The sequence below is a fragment of the Schistocerca nitens genome, chromosome 9 (assembly GCF_023898315.1).
Source record: "Schistocerca nitens isolate TAMUIC-IGC-003100 chromosome 9, iqSchNite1.1, whole genome shotgun sequence".
Classification (NCBI taxonomy): domain Eukaryota; kingdom Metazoa; phylum Arthropoda; class Insecta; order Orthoptera; family Acrididae; genus Schistocerca; species Schistocerca nitens.
This window is the reverse complement of record NC_064622.1, coordinates 438,367,154-438,389,088: the sequence shown is the minus strand read 5'-3', so window position 1 is coordinate 438,389,088 and position 21,935 is coordinate 438,367,154. Positions and strand designations below refer to the sequence as shown.

General features: G+C 44.8%; 1 protein-coding gene across 1 annotated transcript in view; it reads left to right on the top strand.

Moving 5' to 3' along the window:
- The first annotated feature begins 10,631 nt into the window (after window positions 1–10,631).
- LOC126203459 (fatty acid-binding protein, muscle-like) overlaps window positions 10,632–21,935 on the top strand; it is a 141,106-nt gene continuing 129,802 nt past the window's right edge. The window contains exon 1 of the mRNA XM_049937775.1: window positions 10,632–10,818. Coding sequence (XP_049793732.1) covers window positions 10,734–10,818 — 85 coding nt within the window. The 5' untranslated portion in view covers window positions 10,632–10,733. The remainder of the gene's footprint in view (window positions 10,819–21,935) is intronic.

Here is a 21,935-nt window from a genome sequence, read left to right as displayed (position 1 = left end):
GAAAGGGCACGATTTTATGCAGAAGACATTGCCCCACTTTTCCATGGACGTTATGAATGTGTAATAATTGGTGGAGATTTCAACTGTGTCCTCAGCCAGAAAGACCAATGGCCGCAAGCAAACATCAGCCAGGAGTTGCGAATCGTTGTCAACGACCTTGTACTTAGTGACACGTGGGAATTACGACATGGAGATGCACCGGGATACACCTATGTGACAAGTCATTCGGCGAGCAGGTTAGATCGCATTTATATCTCGCGGGCTCATGCAAATGATGTCCAGGACGCGGAACGCTGGCCATTGGCATTTTCAGATCACAGCGCTTACATCTGTACGGTGCTTCTTCCCCGTAGAGAGGTGTGGAACAGTAAGGCCCCGTGGAAATTAAACATTCAACATCTACATGATCCTGAATGCCGTCACCGGATCCTTGAGACATGGACGATGTGCGAGCGAAGGGTTGGAAGGTATGCGACGAAGCTTGATTGGTGGCTGACTTGTGCTAAACCGGCGCTTCGCCGTACGTTCATCTCATATAGCAGGGAGATGGCAGAATGGCGCCGCCGTACCACCGACTTTTATTTTGCAGCACTGCGCGACCTGGACGATGGTCCGCCGGGACAGGACGTCTGGATCGAACGCAAAAGGATAAAAGCTAAACTAGTGGCTTTAGCTCGGAAACATCTTCAGGGAACGATGGTGCGCGCCAGATGTCACGATACGATAATGCACGAGATTCCTTCCATGCACCACGTCGTGAATGAACGAAAACACCGACGACGCGTTTTGGTACGGGAATTAATTACCCGCGATGACCGCAGAGTGACGCGTCAAGCGGACATTGTCTCTGCATTCGTCGACCATTACCAACACATCTATCGGGAAGAAGCAGCCCCTGTCGATGACCTCGAACGTATAGCCACGTACGTCTCCCGTACACTGACGGTGGAAGTCGCGGGAACCTTACTGGAAGCCATTAGCTGTGAGGAAGTACATGATGCGATCGCAAAGGGTGCGTTGAATCGGTCCCCAGGCATTGATGGACTTCCTGCTGAATTTTATCGAGAATTTCGCAACGAAATGGCACCGCGATGGACGGAAATGTACAACGAGATGTTAAATTCCGATGCGCCTATTCCACTGGCTTTTATGGAAGGTCTCTCGGTGCCAGTACATAAACCGAAGCCAGGAATTACGGTCACACATTATCGCCCCATCACCCTACTTAATGCCGACTATAAGATCTTTGCACGGTTGCTAGCGTCCCGATGTCGTATGTTAATTCGTAGCGTTCTCTCTCCAGAACAGACGACACCGGGTGGATCGGTGAATGTGCAAACAGCTACTGCCGAATGCCGTGATGTGATAGCGCTAGCGGAGGAGTGCCGGCTTAAAGCGGCGATGGTGGCGGTTGATTTTGACAGTGCTTTTGATAAGGTGCGCCACAACTATCTGTACGCTGTACTGGAACAAATGGGATTTCCAGACAGTTTTACTGGTCTCATTAGCAGGATTTATGGAGGCGCACAATCCCTGGTACAGGTTAATGGGCGTATAGCAGGGCCCATTCAAATTCGACGATCCATTCGCCAGGGCTGCCCTCTTTCGATGCTACTGTTCGCGATAGCGTTGGAACCATTAATTGGGAGGCTAACACATTCTCTTTCTGGGATGGAACTGCGGGGCTACACCTTCAAATGTCGTGCCTATGCGGACGACCTCCTGCTGCTCGTTCGTTCTGAGGAAGAGGTGAAGACGGTCCTTGAACTGTTGTTGGACCACAGTGTGACGGCGGGTAATGCAGTGAACATGAACAAATCGGCAGCAATGCCGGTCGGAAGGGGCCTTACGCCGGAAGAAATCAGTCCATGTGCAACGATTCCGCTATCTCGGCATAGACTTTACCTCACCTGTAAAACATACTGCGGCAGTTAACTACCGACGTATTTTACAGACAACACGTACCATGGTCCGACAACATCTCCTACGGCGCCTTGATCCTTTGCAGCGAGTCGAATATCTGAACACTTATGTGGTTTCTCGAATGGTGCATATTTCGCAGATCCTGCCCCTACCATTCACGCTCGGACGTCGACTTCAATCAGCACTAGGCTATTTTGTGATGATTGGATCGCCCCTCAAGGTGCGATACGCAACGCTCACGCTCCCTACGGACAAGGGGGGACTCGGACTTACGAATGTTCACTGCCGCGCGACGGCGCTCCTTCTAGCCACGATGTACAAGCAATGGCGTAGCGGGCGTGATTCCCTTACATCCCGCCTACTGGATCTCCTACTTCCAGCGTCCCTAACACCTCCGGTGGCGGTGGGCAACATTACGTCACATTTTGCGCATATATCAACATTTATCGTGGAACTTAGTTATATCGAGATTCCGCGCACGAGACCACCATGCGCGAAAGATTTTTATGTTTGGCTGCTACGACGGATAAGTCGTAATGTCATTGAACTCAAACACCCCAAGTTGCATTGGCCGAAGGTTTGGAGACATGTGCACCAAAAATTCCTTCCTACCTTCGTTCGGGCACTGTGGTTCTCTGTCACCTGTGGCAAGTTCAACACCAACCAACGACTCCATGCAATCGGACTAGTGGACACTCCACTATGCCCGAAATGTTGCCAAGTGGATGACGACCATCACCGCTTAACTTGTATCGCGGTGGAGGAGGTATGGCTCCTAGGAAGACAAATGGTGGCTTGCTACCTCCGTGTGACCCCGCAACATCTTACACCTGCTTCCTTCTTACATCCGGAGAGTGACTACTTTCCGGCGACTAAATCACACTCGATCATCTGGGTCAAAGGTTGGACGATCGCGTACCTCTATGGAGATGCTGCCAAGTCGCGACTCGACTTTTGATATTTCTTGCAGCAAGCCCACAATGAGGTTCATAGATGGTCTCACTATCGGAAAACCTTTGCCAATTATCTTCAGGCAGTCTTCCTCGACCCCCCACGCAGTTGGATGTGCCGGGTGCAGTCGGTGTGCACATTTGACAGCTGATAATGAACCTCACGTTTCTCTCACCGCTCCATATATAATGCACATACTATACCATGAAATGATCTACATGTTCGTTTTAACAGAGTGATCTTTATGAAAAATAAATAAATAAATACATAAAAATAACATCCCTGTATCCCTGTTCCTTTACATTTGTGATTTGTTTTACAATGATTTTTTATTTATTTTTTGTTTTTGCAGAGGATGCATTTCATTTAGTGTTTGTAAAAAAAAAGTTGGTAGAGCACTAAAAAAAAAAAAAAGATGGGTAGAGCGTCTGCCATGTAAGCAGGAGATCCAGGGTTCGAGTCCCGGTCGGGGCACACATTTTCAGCTGACCACATCGAGGTATAACAACAAGACCTGTCGGCAGGTGAGGTTGTCAGTTAGGACCATCTTTGTTCACACTAAAAATTATACAAGCCAATTTCCCCACCTTTATCAAATGGCCAAAAGTAAATGACGTCAGAGATGAGCAATAATTTACAAGGTTTTATTGATAAAAGTTATTCAATACTTAACTGGGGTACAAAAACTGTGTATGGATATGTAGGTCAATGTTCACTCCCACTGAGCCGATGTTAAACCTTGGAGTAGTCACAGACACAGTGAATGGCGACCAGCATCACTTGCACAACGTTCAGTTCGGCTCTTCTTGGAGGCGACTTAGGTAAGTAATGAGGTACTGTCTTAAGGTACTACCTTGAATATACCAGTTGTATTCAGCAAGCAACTTTGGAGCCCCAAGATAAAAGTAGTAGGAACGAACATCCTACTACAGAAGGTAATTTCTGTATTGAGGTGGCGCGCTTACACGGAGCGATTGTCTTGTAACAGGAAAATGAGAACGCAATGAGAAACAATTAGCAATCATTTACTCAAAGAATATGTACACAAATATGTACTTTAGTTTGCTGAGAAGGTGTGGAACTGATGCGAAAGTTCTGAACACTGTCTACACCTAACTAGGTGAACGAGGAGTACCTAATCGAATAGCAATTGCAGGCTGACTGTGCTGTCGGTGACAGTATCTAAGCAGTGACTGCTAACAAGGCATCCTGGGGCACTCGGCGTATACTTCAACAAGCTGCAATGACTGTCTAATGATCGCTGGTATGATGTCAGCTGATGGAAACTGCCACAACTGGTTGAGTGAAGCTGTACGTCCTCTTAAATCTGCAGTTAACGGAAGAATTTTCGTCTGCGAACTATTTGTCTGACGTGAAATAGGACCTATTCTCTACTGTCGCACCCTCTATGGACATAAATATTGGCAGATGGATCTGACTTTTTGTGGTGGAATCGTTATGTGGTTCCTGTTATGTCAGTCTCCTACATTGTGACTAGCCATAGTTATGTGGGGCTACGTTGTGTAAGCTTTCTGTAAAAATATCTCTGTATGTGAGAAAACTGAATACATTGATTTCAAAAATTTTCTTCTCATGTGACGTGTGCTTTAGATATAGTATTCAGTTACTGTTGGTTGGCCCTGTGTTGCGCATGCCAAAAGTGTCATGAAATTAACCTTTAAACTTCATGAAATGTAAGATTTGAAATGAAGACAGTGAATTTATTTAAATGCCAAATGCATGCTGAAAGAAAACTGTACATCTAAAACTCAATACCAAAGTACCTTATCAACGCTGTGCAGTATGAAGTGCAATGTTCGCTTAGAATATCAACATAAATAAATTATTGTTCTACTCTGAATAAAATAACTGTTTGAAATTACCAACACTGTTCCCTGAAAATTATTTTCCTTGCTAGCGCGACACCTGACGCTCCTGACTACAAATTACTCAGGAAAGCAAAGTAAAATCTGCCCTGAAATAAATGTGACATACCTCTTGCTCAGCATGCTGTTTTTGTGTCTGGAGTACTGACGTTCTCGAAAGCAAATGCAAATCAGCAGATGCAGCAGCTAAAGATAAATAATCCACTCTAAATATCTTTGTCAGAAACCATCTGCGACCACGTTTGTCGTCAGGTGCAGTGCACACACGACAAAATCTTCACAACTTTGCTATGAATCATGGAGGCGGGTTTTACACCAAAGGAAATCGTTCTTGAGAAATCAAATTCTGATCGTAGACAAAAAGATTGCGAAACATAAGAACACTCTAACAATTACAAAATTCTCTGATTACAAATAAACCACAAACATTTCAACGAATTGGGTTATTTCTGATATAATTAAAACCAAAGAGATCGAATTAATACTAATCGTGAAAGTTAGTAGTTATCTCAGAGATAAACATTGCCTACAATTAGTATTTTTGACAAGCATTTCAGTTTTACACAAGTGATCTTTACTTTTAAAATTCCTGCAAAATCTTCTTGGGAACGAGAAAGAATTATAAATGCGTTTTCGTCTCCATAGTAAAGAATTTCAGATACCTTCTACAGATTCACAGGAAACAGACATCATTCTTTGAAGAACTGAACTGCTGGTTGCTATGACTCAAGTAAGAATGCCCAAGCACTACACAACTGACTGCCTAGCAAGTCAACCACAGACAAAACTAAAGACAGTGTCAAAGATCTTATTCACTACTAATGCAGTGTGCTCATTCGGTTTTGTCCCACTACAGTAAAGGTGAATTTTTTACAGTAGCAGAAAACATAAAAGAACCTTACAGCTGGAAATAGGTCTGGCGTGAGGTACTTTCTGTGTTCACTTCTGTATCTAACACAGCACTAGCTGCCGAGTGGAGCCATGAGCACGCTTATATTCTCGTTTGGCTGATGGATGTCCACTTGGGAACTATTTGTGTGACTTAAAGGCGTGTTTCTCACGGAGGTAATGTGATATGCCATACGACCCGTTGGATGAAGGTCACGTGACACAACGGTTATTCGTGCGACACTCGTGTTCCCACAGGAGTTACAGGACAAGCAGCGACACACACCAGATAGCAATAGCCTCGAATGTGGCACGTCAATGACGACTTCCCAATATGTCTTATGTTTCCTCGAGACTAGGACTAGGAATGGCTCCCTTCCGAGTTAAAAGTAATTGCTATGTGTTAGCTACATTTGCTATATAGCACTGCGTGACCTAAAATGCACCAAACACAAACTGAACGGCGCCTACATTTTTCCTGCAAACTTTTAATATATGCTCATCGTTTCACTTACTTTCGAAGTATTACAATAACTGTGTCCAATAACAAAAAGGAAACCAGTTAATTATCAAGCTATCATACAGAGAGACAACAAGATGCAAAAAAATCAATTTTTTTTACTAAATAGTTTCCTCCAAATCGTATGAGAGAAACTGCATAGAGTAGAAATTTTTGTGGAAAAAGTAAAACTTTTACTAATTGTGAGAAATAGGCTATAGGGAGGGATGTAGATGATGGTTTTGGTTTGTGGGGTACTCAACGCCGCAGTTGTCAGTGCCTGTACAAATTCCCAATGTTTTTACTGTCCAGTGTCTCCATTTTCCCCGAATGATGATGAAATGATAAGAACAACACAAAGATCCAGTTCCCAGGTGGAGAAAATCCCCAACGAAACCGGGATTCGAACCTGGGTCTCCATGATCCAGAGGTAGAAACACGAGACACTTCCTTTTTTTTTTATGGTATCCACTGATCTACCTTTCACTAGACCACGAGGGGAGGAGGAGACGGATGTAGCATCGCTTCACCTACATACAACGTTTTTCTATGAGCCACATCTGATGACTTTCCCTCCCCGTGCTTCATATGATACAGTTGCGTGGGCCAACCAGCCGTCCGTGTTGCAGCGGGCGACACGGCACAGAACCGTGTCAGTGTTGTGTTGCTGGTGCGCCAGCGTACACCAGTTAAGTCGCCTCCACTAAGTTTCTTTGTGCTCCACTAAAGCAGTTGCTTCTGCATTGTGATGCTATTTGTATCTCATATAGTATCGCCTCACTGTGAACCATCCCTAAGGCGGAAGTGTCTCACGGTCCTCGTCGTGTCAGCTCTTTCTGGAGGTAGCTGGGCTCTCTCCTAAGACGTCTGTGTGCCGTATTTTGGAGGACACAGCTGTGACAATCAACACCTTTGTTCAAAGGTGGTTTGATAAATCTGGTAAATTTCTATCAAAGAATGGGACATATTGTAAGTATCGTATAAAGAATTTCAGTAATGTACAGTGTACAGTTCATCGTCGACAGCTATCTGAACTGGTCAGAGTGTCGACTGCAACTGAAAATGAGAACACCGAGTTTCGTGGTGTTATTAAACATTTTCGTTTGAAGGGCTGCACTGCCGCACAAATCAAAACAGAACTGAATGAAGTTCACACGGACTCATCATCATCGTTGAAGGCATTTTATTTTGGATTATTGAAGCACTGAAGACGAAGCGCGCTCCGGCCGTCCAATTGCACTTACCATAAAGGAAACCACTGACAAAATCCATGACATGGTAATGCAAGAACGCCAAATAACGCCGGGGTGGCCAAGCGGCTAAAGGCGCTACAGTCTGGAACCGCGCGACAGCTACGGTCGCAGGTTCGAATCCTGCCTCGGGCATGGATGTATGTGATGTCCTTAGGTTAGTTAGGTTTAAGTAGTTCTAAGTTGTAGGGGACTGATGACGTTAGAAGTTAAGTCCCACAGTGCTCAGAGCCAAATAAGCGTCAAACGAAAAAGCTACAAAGAACGAAACTTGTCTAGCTTGAAGGGGGGGGGGGGGGGGGACCAGATGGCGCTATGGTTGGCCCGCTAGTTGGCGCTGCCGTAGGTCAAACGGATATCAACTGCGTTTTTAAAAAATAGGAACCCCCATTTTTATTACATAATCGTGTAGTACGTAAAGAAATATGAATGTTTTAGCTAGACCACATTTTTCGCTTTGTGATAGATGACGCTGTAATAGTCACAAACATAAGGCTCACAATTTTAGATTAACAGTTGGTAACAGGTAGGTTTTTTAAATTAAAATACAGAACGTAGGTACGTTTGAACATTTTATTTCGGTTGTTCCAATGTGATACATGTACCTTTGTGAACTTATCATTTCTGAGAACGCATGCTGTTACAGCGCGATTACCTGTAAATACCACATTAATGCAATAAATGCTCAAAATGATGTCCGTCAACCTCAATGCATTTGGCAATACGTGTAACGACATTACTCTCAACACCAACGTTTTTGAGATGACCGATTCTTGCGCAATTTGTCTGCTAGTAATGTGCAGATTAGCCGCGACAGCAGCTAAAACACCTAATTGGGCACCATCATTTGTTGCAGGTCGTGGTTGACGTTTCACATGTAGCTGAACACATCCTGTTTCCTTAATTAACGTTACTATCCGGCAAACGGTCCGGACACTTGGATGATGTCGTCCAGGATACCGAGCAGCATGCATATCACGCGCCCGTTGGGCATTTTGATCACAATAGCCATACATCAAAACTATATCGACCTCTACCGCAATTGGTAAACGGTCCATTTTAACACGGGTAATGTATCAGGAAGCAAATACCGTCCGCACTGGCGAAATGTTACGTGATGCCACGTACTTATAAGTCTGTGACTATTACATCCCCTCTATCACAAAGCGAAAAAAGTGGTCCAGCCAAAACATTCATATTTCTTTACGTACTACACGATTATGTAATAAAAATGGGGGTTCCTATTTTAATAAACGCAGTTGATATCCGTTTGACCTATGGCAGCGCCATCTAGCGGGCCAACCATAGCGCCATCTGGTTCCCTCCTTCAAGCTAGACGAGTTTTGTTCTTTGTAGTTTTTTCATTTGAAGCTTATTTCGTGAGATATTTGGCCCGGTCACGATCAATGGATCACCCTGTATAGGTGATATGCTGCACGGAGAATTGACTATGAAGAAGCTGCGCGCTAGGCGGGTGCGGCGATGACTCACAGTCGACCGAAAGAGCATCCGGCATAGCATTTCAGCACAGTGCCTGGCGATGCTTAATCGCAATCAGCAAGACTTTTCTTGTGCCGACTTGTGACTGTTGATGAAACCTTGATCTGCCACTTCGTAGTAGAGTCAAAAAGGCGGGCAAAACAATTTACAGAGGCTGGCGAAAGCGCACCGAAGGAGGTAAAGACCACATTCTCAGCTGGCAAAAGTGATGCCCAGTTGTTTTTTGGTATTCCGAAGTAACAATCCTCATAGATTACTTGAAAAGAAGCAGAACCATAACTGGGCTCTATTATGCTTCTTTGTTGGATCGTTTGAAATCTGCGTTGGTTGAAAAAGGACCAAGGTTGGCATGTAAAAATGTGCTCTTTCACCACCCCACATATATATGAAAGATTGACGAAAGTACATGAAATCGGTTTGAATTGGTTCTTCAGCCACGCTGTCACAAGACTTAGACCAAAGTGACTGCACCGAGCGGGATGGCGCAGTGGTTAGCACACTGGACTCGCATTCAGTTCAAATGGTTCAAATGGCTCTGAGCACTATGGGACTTAACAGCTGAGGTCATCAGTCCCCTAGAACTTAGAACTACTTAAAGCTAACTAACCTAAGGACATCACACACATCCATGCCCGAGGCAGGAATCGAACCTGCGACCGTAGCGGTCGCGCGGTTCCAGACTGAAGCGCCTAGAACCGCTCGGCCACACCGGCCGGCTGATTCACATTCGGGAGGATGACGGTTCAGTCCCGCGTCCGGCCATCCTGATTTAGGTTTTCCGTGATTTCCCTAAATCAGGAAAACGCCGGGATGGTTCCATTGAATAGGCACGGCCGACTTCCTTCCCCGTCATTCCCTAATCCGATGAGATTGATGACCTCGCTATCTGGTCTCCTTCTCCACAACAACCCAGCCCAACCCAAAGTGACTGCTTCCTGTTCGCTAACTTGACACTTTAGGTTGCTCGGAAGAAATTTCCACCAAATGGAGAGTATTTTCGAGAGTTCGACAAACAATTTTTCCCATAGGATGAAAAAGCTGGAGGATCGCTGGACCAAGTGTATATCCCTCAAAGAAAACTTTGTCGAGAATTAAGGTGAATTGTTTGCGAAACAAACATTTTTTTCTTGCTGTTTTAGCAGGCTTATGGGACTATCCTCGCAGGAGGTGTCTGTTCTGGAGGACACAGCTGTGTCAATCAACACCCTTGTCTAATATGTCTTCCAGGACGTGTCTCATCTGTCTCCACTCATTACCTGCCATTATTACCACTCGCTGCCTTGTGTGGAGCTCCTTTATTAATCTTTTGTTCCTTGGATACACCGCTGCTAACCAGTTCGCGGACTGAAAAGCGCAACAGTGAAATTTTGCGTAGAACGGCGACACTGAAGACGCGAGCGGACGAAGACTGTGGCGCAGCATTGTGACTGCGTCAGTTCTGATGGAGCTGAAGGCCACTTTTTTGCGGTAGCTGATCCAGGAACTTGTTAGTTCCGGGAAGAGATGTTGCTGATGAAAGAGTGTGAATCGGTCAGAGATACGAATTAAGGTAGATAAGGAGGACGAGATAAGCGAGGCGGGGACACTCTGCGTCCGCACATGCGGATGCTCGGGACCTCCTCAGGCCGTGGCCGGCGCGTGCGCATCAGCTCTGTGGCCATAGCCGGCGGCTTCCCCTCCAGTCCTACCGACGGCCTTCGCGGCTGTATATAGTCCCCACCGCGCCGGCTGCCGCAACGTAAACAGCGTAGCGGGCGTGCAAATTCGCGCGCCCAGTGCACGAGCTGCGTCCGCAGAGTGCAACAGTCACGTTCTGGACCCAGGAGAGACGGGACCATGTCGCTGGAGGAGTGCGTGGGGCTGAGGTACAAGCTCGAGAAGGCCGCCGACGACAACTTCGACGAGATCATGGGAGCACTCGGTAATTCTGTCATTCACTAACTAGTGTCGCCACGGCCGTTACCAGCACTAAATTTTTTTTAAAAAAAATCCATCTTCTATTCCATATGTTAGAAAGTTTTACAGTGTATAGATACATCGTTTAGAAACAATATTTTCATTTCTCCACATTATTTCCATCCCTCTCAACTGCCTTACGCCATCTTGGAACCAGCGCTTGTATACCCGCACGGTAAGATTCTGGACCAACCTGTTGGATTTTTGGACAACATGGTTGTGGAGAGAAGCAGCGATTAGTATGATTAATCAATAATTCGAAAAAAGTCTTAATCGCATTTATTATTATTATTATTATTATTATACCGCCAACCGGCTTCAACCCGACGTAGGGGTCATCTGGGCGTTTACACCATTGGTCGACTGCTGGTGGTGTCACTCCTGTCTACATAACGGCAGGAAACTATCTATGGATACAGATGGATAGTTTCCTGCCGTTATGTAGACAGGAGTGACACCACCAGCAGTGCCGGCCGGTGTGGCCGTGGGGTTCTAAGCGCTTCAGTCTGGAACCACGTGACCGCTGCGGTTGCAGGTTCGAATCCTGCCTCGGGCATGGATGTGTGTGATGTCCTTAGGTTAGTTAGGTTTAAGTAGTTCTAACTTCTAGGGAACTGATGACCACAGATGACCACAGATGTTAAGTCCCATAGTGCCAGCTGGAGTGGCCGAGCGGTTCTAGGCGCTATAGTCTGGAACCGCGCAGGTTCGAATCCTGCCTCGGGCATGGGTGTTTGTGATGTCCTTAGTTAGGTTTAAGCAGTTCGAAGTTCTAGGGGACTGGTGACCTCAGATGTTGTCCCATAGTGCTCAGAGCCATTTGAACCAGCCATTTGTTAAGTCCTATTGTACTCAGAGCCATATGAACCATTTCAACCACCAGCAGTCGACCAATGGTGTAAACGCCCAGAAGACGACCCTTACGTCGGGTTGAAACCGGTTGGCGGTATAATAATAATAATAATAAATGCGATTAAGACTGTTTTTGAATTATTGATCAACCTGTTGGAGCCACTGTTTGGCAGCGTGCACAAGGGAGTCATCGTCTTCAAACCTTGTTCCACCACCGAGCGAGGTGGCGCAGTGGTTAGCACACTGGACTCGCATTCGGAAGGACAACGGTTCAATCCCGCGTCCGGCCATCCTGATTTAGGTTTTCCGTGATTTCCCTAAATCGCTCCAGGCAAATGCCGGGATGGTTCCTTTGAAAGGGCACGGCCGACTTCCTACCCCATCCTTCCCTAACCCTATGAGACCGATAACCTCGCTGTTTGGTCTCTTCCCCCCAAACAACCAACCAACCTTGTTCCACCAACGACTCTTTCAATTTCCCAAAGAGATGATAGTCACATGGAGCCAGGTCAGGACTGTAAGGCGGGTGTTTCAGTGATCGCTTCCATGATTTTTTGACTGACATGTGACCGTGCATTGTCGTGCAACAGCAAAACATCCTGCTTTTGCCGATGTTGTCGAACACGACTCAGTCGAGCTTGAAGTTTATTCAGTGCCGTCACATATGCATCAGAATTTATGGTGGTTCCACTTGGCATGATGTCCACAAGCAAGAGTCCTTCGGAATCGCAAACACCGTAGCCACAACTTTTCCAGCAGAAGGTGTGGTTTTGAATTTTTTTCTTGGGTGAATTTGCATGATGCCACTCCATTGATTGCCTCTTCGTCTCTGGTGAAAAATGATGGAGCCATGTTTCATCATCTGTCACAATTCTTCCAAGAAATTCATCTCCACCATTCTGGTACTGTTCCAAAAGTTCGCTGCATACCGTTTTTCTTTTGTTTCTTTGTGAGCCACTGTCAACATCCTGGGAACCAACCTGGCACAAACATTTTTTAACGCCAATACTTTCAGTATTCTGCAAACTCTTTCTTCTCCTATCCCAACGTAGAGTGACAGTTCGTTCATTGTGATGCGTCTGTCAGCAGTCACTAATTCGTTAAATCTGTGCACATTGTCTGGAGTGTGTGCAGTACGAGGCCTGCCGCTGCGATGACAATCCTCAATATTGCTGTTCCCGCTTTCATCACGTAACCTGCTTGCCGACCGACTAACTGTACTGCGATCGACAGCAGCATCTCCATACACCTTTTTCTACCTCTTGTGGATGTTTCCCACTGTCTGGTTTTCACGGCACAGGAATTCTATGACAGCACGTCGCTTCTGACGAACGTCAAGTGTAGCAGCCATGGACGGATGTATCTACACACTGTAAAACTTTCACACACGTCGAATGAAAACAATATTTTTACAAAAATACTGTCCATTTCTTTTGGAGTGACCCTCGTAATGGGAGGAATGATTCAACAATGTGGTATAGATCACAAGGAGGTCTAAACGGGAGATCCCCTTGAAAAAAGTTGAAAAATTAGGATCGAAACAACTTTCTGGAGCTTTCTGGATGCCTCAGACCATATACTCGTATTTTAATGGCAGTTAAAACTCCTAAGTGTGCTAATTTAAACCTTGCAGCACAACATTTTTGCATAAACCGAGTATAAAAAATTATGCTAGGTCTACAACTTGGATTCCACCGTTTTTTCTCGAAGTTCGGGGCTTTATTATGAAAAAAATTATGATTCATAGTGAAACTTCCTGGCAGATTAAAACTGTGTGCCGGACCGAGACTCGAACTCGGGATTTCGAGTCTCGGTCCGGCACACAGTTTTAATCTGCCAGGAAGTTTCATATCAGCGCACACTCCCCTGCAGAGTGAAAATCTCATTACGATTTATAGTATTGCCCATCGCTGGCCACTACATTCTCCCATCTTTCGGGTAGCATACGAATCCCGTAGCGGAAGAACTGGGCGTCTTTTGTGGGGATCCATGAATCGATTCAATTTTGCACTTGTTCATATGATCGGAACTGCTGGTCAGCCAGACTGTATGCCACTGATCGAAAAAAGTGGTAGTCAGAGAGAGCAACGTATGGAGAATACGGCGGGAGGGATAGGACTTCACATGTAAACGTTTCCATGTATATTTTGACGGGTTTTGCGACATGGGGCCGAGCACTGACCTGCTACAAAATTACTTTTACGTATCTATCGCTGTACTGTGGCCGTTTGTGTTCCAGTGCTGGGCTCGATAATGATGCCCTGTGACTGTCTTCGTCTGTTTCAGCAGCTGCGAAAACGTTCTGTCTTCCACTGCCGATCTTCGACATCCACTGTTCTTAAGGCGTTGAAAATATTCTCTGCACGTTCTTCCACTAATAGTTCCCTCACTATTGGCCTTACACAGCATGTTAAGAGCCACAGCCTCAGAGTTCTTCATGTTAAAGCTGAAAATTAAAACATCCCGCAAATGGCGAGAAATGGGCACGTAAGTTGACGTACTTAATCGAGAATAACCTTATGATGCAATCACAAATCGAGTAATATGTTTATGTCATTATGTTTATAGATGCCTAAGCTTATTGTATGACACCCGAACCCCTCTTGCCGTCTGTTGCAAAACGGCGGAAGCAGAGTTGTAGACCTAATATATTATTAGCATTTAAATTTATCGACAGTGTGTGTATGATTATTGTGTATTGCGTCCTAAACGAAACGAAAACAGTACAAAGTTCTTTCCATGTATAAAAGCTTCGTTGATGCAAAATTTCGGCTCAGTCTGTTGGGTGAAACAGTATCAGATGAAGACTATATTTTTAAATAGTATATTAGTTTGTTTTTTAAAACCAGTTTATCGAAGTGAATATAATCCTCCAGAAAACAACACGTATTTCGTAGTTTAAACTAGACATACACATTTGAAAACATGGAGAACGCTGGAAACCTGGTACTGTACATGAATACTTCCCAACAAATCACAGCACGTTGTTTTCTCTTAGTGAGTGACGCAGGCGAAGCTACGACGGGTAATTTGCTAGTTTATTATGAAGCTTTTGGTGGGGATGAATCAAAGAAAAACAATACTACCTCTTGCCGACGTAGCTCTCCAGACATGACAACTACCTGCCATAGCAGCATTAGTTCTGCCACTGCTTCGGGGAGTAGGAGGGAGATATGGACGTAACATGCGAGTAGAGGGGGGCAAAAGGGAAGGGGGGGGGGCAGGAGGGTAGATCGAAGGTCGTGCCTGGGTTGCTCATTTAGTGGGACGATATTTGGAAACATCAGATAGGTACAGGCAGAACTGAAGCTGAGAGAAGTGGTCGTAGGTAGTGCCCGCGCGTTTCCAACTAAAAACAATGTTCCAGGTTCATAACATTTTTATCTTCTATTTCTTGTCCGTTTTTCTCCATCGCGTCTCACGATCACCATAATTTTGTCATCTTGCAATGCTTGCAACGTTCGCCACTCTGTTAAAATTTTATCATCACTACTTCTCTGATTCCTGCTGATTACATCTGTTTATAGTCCATTGTAGTTCGACTGTTAATGTTCAACATCCCCTTTTTCTCTAAGCGAATCGGTGGTTCTAAAAATTCCTGCTTCAAGTGACACTATCAATAGTAGCGCTATATTTACATCTTTGGATGGTTGGGGACCAAACAGAAAGCTCGTCGGTCGCATCGGATGAAGGAAGTATGGGAAGGAAACTAGCCGTGTCCTTTCAGTGGAACCATCCCGGCATTTGCCTTAAGCGATTTAGGACAATCACAGAAAACATAAATCAGGGTGGGTCTGCACCGTCGTCCTCCCAAATGCAAGTTCAGTGTGCTAACCACTGCGCCTCCACACTCGGTACTTAAATCTTTATCGCCTATCGTACTTTGTACTTCTATACAATCGGCTTCAGCTGTTTGTTGTGGTACAAGTGCGCAAAAAAAGCAAATATCATGATCAAATTTGACGTGGTGTGAAGATGTTTTCTGACTTCGGTGTGACCTTGGTGAAGTGACCATTAAACCATAAAAATGTACCTAAGGCACTTCCAGTTGCATAGCAAAATTAAGGTTTGCACGAAAGATAACAATCGCCCCTATCACGCACAAATGAAAATAATAGACACAAAAGAATTACAAACATTGTCTGCGAGTGGGCATGGATTAAATCAGTGGGGAAAGTTGCAAATGTATGCCGGACCAGGATTCGAACCCGGGTCTCGTGCTTACTAGGCAGATGCTCTGATCATCTTTCTTTCATCTGATTTTGTTCCCTATTTTTCGTTGTATTTGTTCGTGATGTACATCCCATAACACCCGATGAAGTTCATCTTTGAGCCTGTCACTCATTTGTCTTTCTTTTTCAGACGGTAGCTAACCATCTAACTGAACATGCTGATCTACCATGCCTATATCCACTGAGGCCGTACACACAGTGGTCATCAATCACAACTGCACGGACTGCCTCAACTCACCCGTCACACCCAAATTCTCAATGTAGATTCCGCCTACGTAGCTGGCTGGTAACGTGCTAACCTCCCATGCAAGGCTGATAACGTGCTCACCTCCCATGCAAGCGGGCCCGGGTTCAGTCCCCGGCCGGTTTGGAGATTATCTCCGCTCGGGGACTGGGTGTTGCGTTGTCCTCATCATCATTTCATCCTCATAACCGGAGCGCAAATCGCCCAATGGGGCGTCGACTGAAATAAGATTTGCACTTGGTGGCCGAATTTCCCTGGATGGGTCCTCCCGCCCAACGATGCCATACGCTCATTTCATTTCATTTCTCAATGTAGTTCCCCTTGCCCGTTAGCCTCATTGCTCGCGTCATGTGGCAGATTCTCGTAAGACTTCGACCTTAGTGTGCTTATGTACAGAAGAGATCATTGGCCGTCCCCGATTTAATTATATATGTGTGATGTCTGTACTTTCGGACATTTTAGAAAGAATAGATACCACACATGTTTGAAAGTAATAGTATTTAAATGACGTAACAAGTGCATGATTGATGCATGAATGTATGTCAAAACAACACAGTCTATTTCTTAGTGTTGCTGCATAGAGGTACGTTATCCGCCACTTGTTGAGGTGGTAACGATTGTCAGTGTCAGCTATACTTCCTAATTGTGGTTGATATCTCCCGTGGAATTGTAATCGAAAGTGGGGGAATCTAACAGATGAACACTCTGAAACTAGTTTGGGAAACTTCTGTGTCCGAATCGTATCCAAGTAGCGATGGAAATGGGCTTCATATGGCAGCTAAAGCCAATGATTTATCGCTTGGACTTGACCGTGGACTGAATGTCATCGTATTGGCTTCTTTCGGACCAAAATATGAAGCTCTATTCGGCTCACCACTCAAAAACTGTCCTCTCTCCGTGTTTTGAATAAGATCGTCAGATTATATACGCTGCTGGATGCTACCACCATGAAGGCAGCACACAACAAATATAAAAACAGAACAGAACCTATTCACAGAGTGCTCTCTTTCGTTGATATTCCTATACCCCAAGGTTTACGAGCGATTGACACTAGACGTCAACGGAGGCGACGTCATGGTCAAATGGAGGAGTGTCAATAGTAAAAACGGAACGTCAAAGCTACTTCAAATCGCTTGGCTCAATACCGAACGCTGAGACTCATGTCATGAGGTATCGTCCCTGATACAAAACTCCGGAATTTACAGTTCCTGACAAAGAAGTGAAACATCCAGTAACGGAGAAGCGCATGAAATGAAACTTGATGGGTGAGGGAGTATGTGATGTTGTTACAGTAATTACAAAATCCATTCGGTTATAAAGAACTTGGCAGTTTATCAGCATGACGTTACTCCGCTTCTGGTCAGGAGGCATGTTCTGATTCAGTTGAGAAAGGTGTCCCCTCCTGAGGCGAGCTGGCTCATAATTGTTGTTTACTTCTTCTTGATGTCCAGGATACCTGCACTGGGATGTTGAGGACTGGGCTGGACCCACGCATTTTATCAGAGTCACATCTGAGGATACTGTTGGACACGGGAGTACATCATCAAACAGCCAGTTCATAGAAACATGTGCCACGTGTGGACGAATATTCTTCCTTTGAAAAATTACACCACGATATTGTCGCTTGAGAGGTAACACATTAGGATGTAGGATGTGAGTGACGTACCGTTGTGCCGTCAGAGTTCCCTCAGTCACCACAGCCGTGACCTGGAGTCATTCCTGATGGCTCCCCACACCATAACGCAGTAACACCGCTGTGCCTCTCCGAAACATCGGAAGAATGAGATCTCCCAATAGAACGCAACCATCCTCGCCAACGGTGGTCTTCTGAAGAAGAGCAGAATCACGATTCATCGCTGAAGACAGTGCGATGACATTCGTCAGTAGTCCGTGCTTTCCGCTCAAGAGACTGCTCCAAACACAGCCGCTTGCGTCGTGGTGTTTACGGTACGCTATGCATGGGGCGGTAGTTACCAAGACCGGCTGCGCTGGCCTCCGACCAATGGTGCAGGTTGACACAGATGTCGCAGGGAGTCGATTACGTGTTGTCGGATGGGAGGTCCAGATATGATGGGATTACGATGTGCTTCGTACACAACAGAGGGATCATCCGTTGTGGTGGTCAGACGTGGTCTACCGGGACCTCGACGATGGGATCGCCTGCCCTCATGCAGTCCAGCAGTGAGCTGCTGTCACATCCGAATGGCGCACAAATCTAGGTGTTGAGCAGTTCGACAAATGGAGACTCGCAAGGAGGGTGCTGAAAACGCTACGTAGTGTATGTGGCATCTTCACTTTCCAGACAGAGATTACTCGTCTGGTGTTGTTCACGCCACTTATATACCATACCAGGCCTGTTACCTGCACTTTTTTTTTTTTTTGTCATCAGTCTACTGACTAGTTTGATGCGGCCCGCCACGAATTCTTTTCCTGTGCTAACCTCTTCATCTCAGAGTAGCACTTGCAACCTACGTCCTCAATTATTTGCTTGACGTATTCCAATCTCTGTCTTCCTCTACAGTTTTTGCCGTCTACAGCTTCCTCTAGTACCATGGAAGTCATTCCCTCATGTCTTAGCAGATGTCCTATCATCTTGTCCCTTCTCCTTATCAGTGTTTTCAGCATGTTCCTTTCCGATTCTGCGTAGAACCTCCTCATTCCTTACCTTATCAGTCCACCTAATTTTCAACATTCGTCTATAGCACCACATCTCAAATGTTTTGATTCTCTTCTGTTCCGGTTTTCCCACAGTCCATGTTTCACTACCAGACAATGCTGTACTCCAGACGTACATCCTCAGAAATTTCTTCCTCAAATTAAGGCCGGTATTTGATATTAGTAGACTTCTCTTGGCCAGAAATGCCTTTTTTGCCATAGCGAGTCTGCTTTTGATGTCCTCCTTGCTCCGTCATTGGTTATTTTACTGCCTAGATAGCAGAATTCCTTAACTTCATTGACTTCGTGACCATCAATCCTGATGTTAAGTTTCTCGCTGTTCTCATTTCTGCTACTTCTCATTACCTTCGTCTTTCTCCGATTTACTCTCAAACCATGCTGTGTACTCATTAGACTGTTCATTCAGTTCAGCAGATCATTTTATTCTTCTTCACTTTCACTCAGGATAGCAATGTTATCAGCGAATCGTATCATTGATATCCTTTCACCATGTATTTTAATTCCACTCCTGAACCTTTCTTTTATTTCCATCATTGCTTCCTCGATGTACAGATTGAAGAGTAGGGGCGAAAGGCTACAGCCTCGTCTTACACCCTTCTTAATACGAGCACTTCGTTCTTGATCGTCCACTCTTATTATTCCCTCTTGGCTGTTGTACATATTGTATATGACCCGTCTCTCCCTATAGCTTACCCCTACTTTTTTCAGAATCTCGAATACCTCGCACCATTTTATATTGTCGAACGCTTTTTCCAGGTCGACAAATCCTATGAAAGTGTCTTGATTTTTCTTTAGACTTGCTTCCATTATTAGCCGTAACGTCAGAATTGCCTCTCTCGTCGCTTTACTTTTCCTAAAGCCAAACTGATCGTCACCTAGCGCATTCTCAATTTTCTTTTCCATTCTTCTGTATATTATTCTTGTAAGCAGCTTCGATGCATGAGCTGTTAAGCTGATTGTGCGATAATTCTCGCACTTGTCAGCTCTTGCCGTCTTCGGAATTGTGTGGATGATGCTTTTCCGAAAGTCAGATGGTATGTTGCCAGACTCATATATTCTACACACCAACGTGAATAGTCGTTTTGTTGCCACTTCCCCCAATGATTTTAGAAATTCTGATGGAATGTTATCTATCCCTTCTGCCTTATTTGACCGTAAGTCCTCCAAAGCTCTTTTAAATTCCGATTCTAATACTGGATCCCCTATCTCTTCTAAATCGACTCCTGTTTCTTCTTCTATCACATCAGACAAATCTTCGTCCTCATAGAGGCTTTCAATGTATTCTTTCCACCTATCTTCTCTGCATTTAACAGTGCAATTCCCGTTGCACTCTTAATGTTACCACCGTTGCTTTTAATGTCACCAAAGGTTGTTTTGACTTTCCTGTATGCTGAGTCTGTCCTTCCGACAATCATATCTTTTTCGATGTCTTCATATTTTTCCTGCAGCCATTTCGTCTTAGCTTCCCTGCACTTCCTATTTATTTCATTCCTCAGCGACTTGTATTTCTGTATTCCTGATTTTCCCGGAACCTGTTTGTACTTCCTCCTTTCATCAATCAACTGAAGTATTTCTTCTGTTACCCATGGTTTATTCGCAGCTACCTTCTTTGTACCTATGTTTTCCTTCCCAACTGTACTAAACAAGAACAAAGCTTATGTACTCTGTGAGCCGTTCTAGATGCCTCAGGGACTTGCAACTCTAATCATTTGGTAAGTACATGTACGCAGTTACATTGACATGTCCCCTGAGTGCCTCACGTTTTAGTCAGGCAGCGCAGAATCAGAATTAAGAAGCTAGCAATGGTACAGTGAACGAACGGAAAAAAATGATGATCCTTGTCACGCGGTGAAGGCTCAAGGGATGCCTGCCGGCCACCGTGTCATACTCAGCGTCAAGCGGAAGCGGTATGTAAGAGCATGTGGTCAGCACACTGCTCTCCCGGCCGTTTTGCAGACTTTCCAGACCACGGAGCCAACACTGCTCGGCCAAGTAGCATTTGACATCACGAGACTGCGTGCACCGCGTGGAAAACTCCGTGGTAGTATCGAAATCGAACCCGGGTCTTTCCCATGGCAGCCATCTACACTGAACACTCAGCCACAGAGTTGGTCAGTGTGCTAAAATGGCTAAAACAAAATCCATAACGGATGTTTACGGATGTTTTTGACAATGCATGCAATATTTCTGAGAAGTGAAACAATAGCAAAAGAGTTGTAAAAAAAAGCTGAAAATGTACCTTATGCGCAGGAATACATCAAACAATATTTATAAGTTAATGTGTAGAACTGTTTTACATGATCCATTTTGGCTTTTTCCCTTTCTTGCACTTCAGATGACATCAAAAGCAAATGTATTTTCTCCTTCTATAGAGGTGAACTTTCCACTGTTAAAAAAAACATAATTTAATGAAAATTCTTTCCTCAATTTATGATGTTACTCACGCACAACGTACGCCTTTTTGTCTAGGTATTGTAAAACGTAAATAACTTCTTTTCTTTCGTGAAACAACACTGAAAGAAAAAGAATCCAATCCTCATACGACCATAGAAATCTAACACGAAAACAAAGCAAGGAATAAAATAAAATCTGAAAAGAAACAAAAGTATAAAATCAATTACTATAATATGAGCGAGCGCTGCAAGAATATGATAACATCGGCTATTATTAGATGATGACAGCGTCAAAACTTACTTCCCGACAAACATTGACGTTGACGCCCAGTTCCGTCCGTCGACGACTTCTGTGAAAATTTTCAACTGCCTTGTCGAATGTTTTCACGTTTTGTCAAGCGTGAATCGACATTCACTCGCGTTGGTTTGCCCGTGGTACATTCTCTAGCCAGTGGGAGGTGGCGTTACAATCTCGTGGCTCGTAATACGTCTTCGTGGCGTCATTTGGATCACCTCTCCAAAGGAATTTCCCCAGAAATCCATTACTATCTGATTTCCATGTTTGAATTCCACGTGATTAACTATGAGAAAATTCCTTCTCGGAAAGCTAGGTTCCCCTCGACTTGCCGTCTACTAGCGGCGTCTCTGATGCAATTTTTCCGCCCTGCCACGACATTTCCTAGCC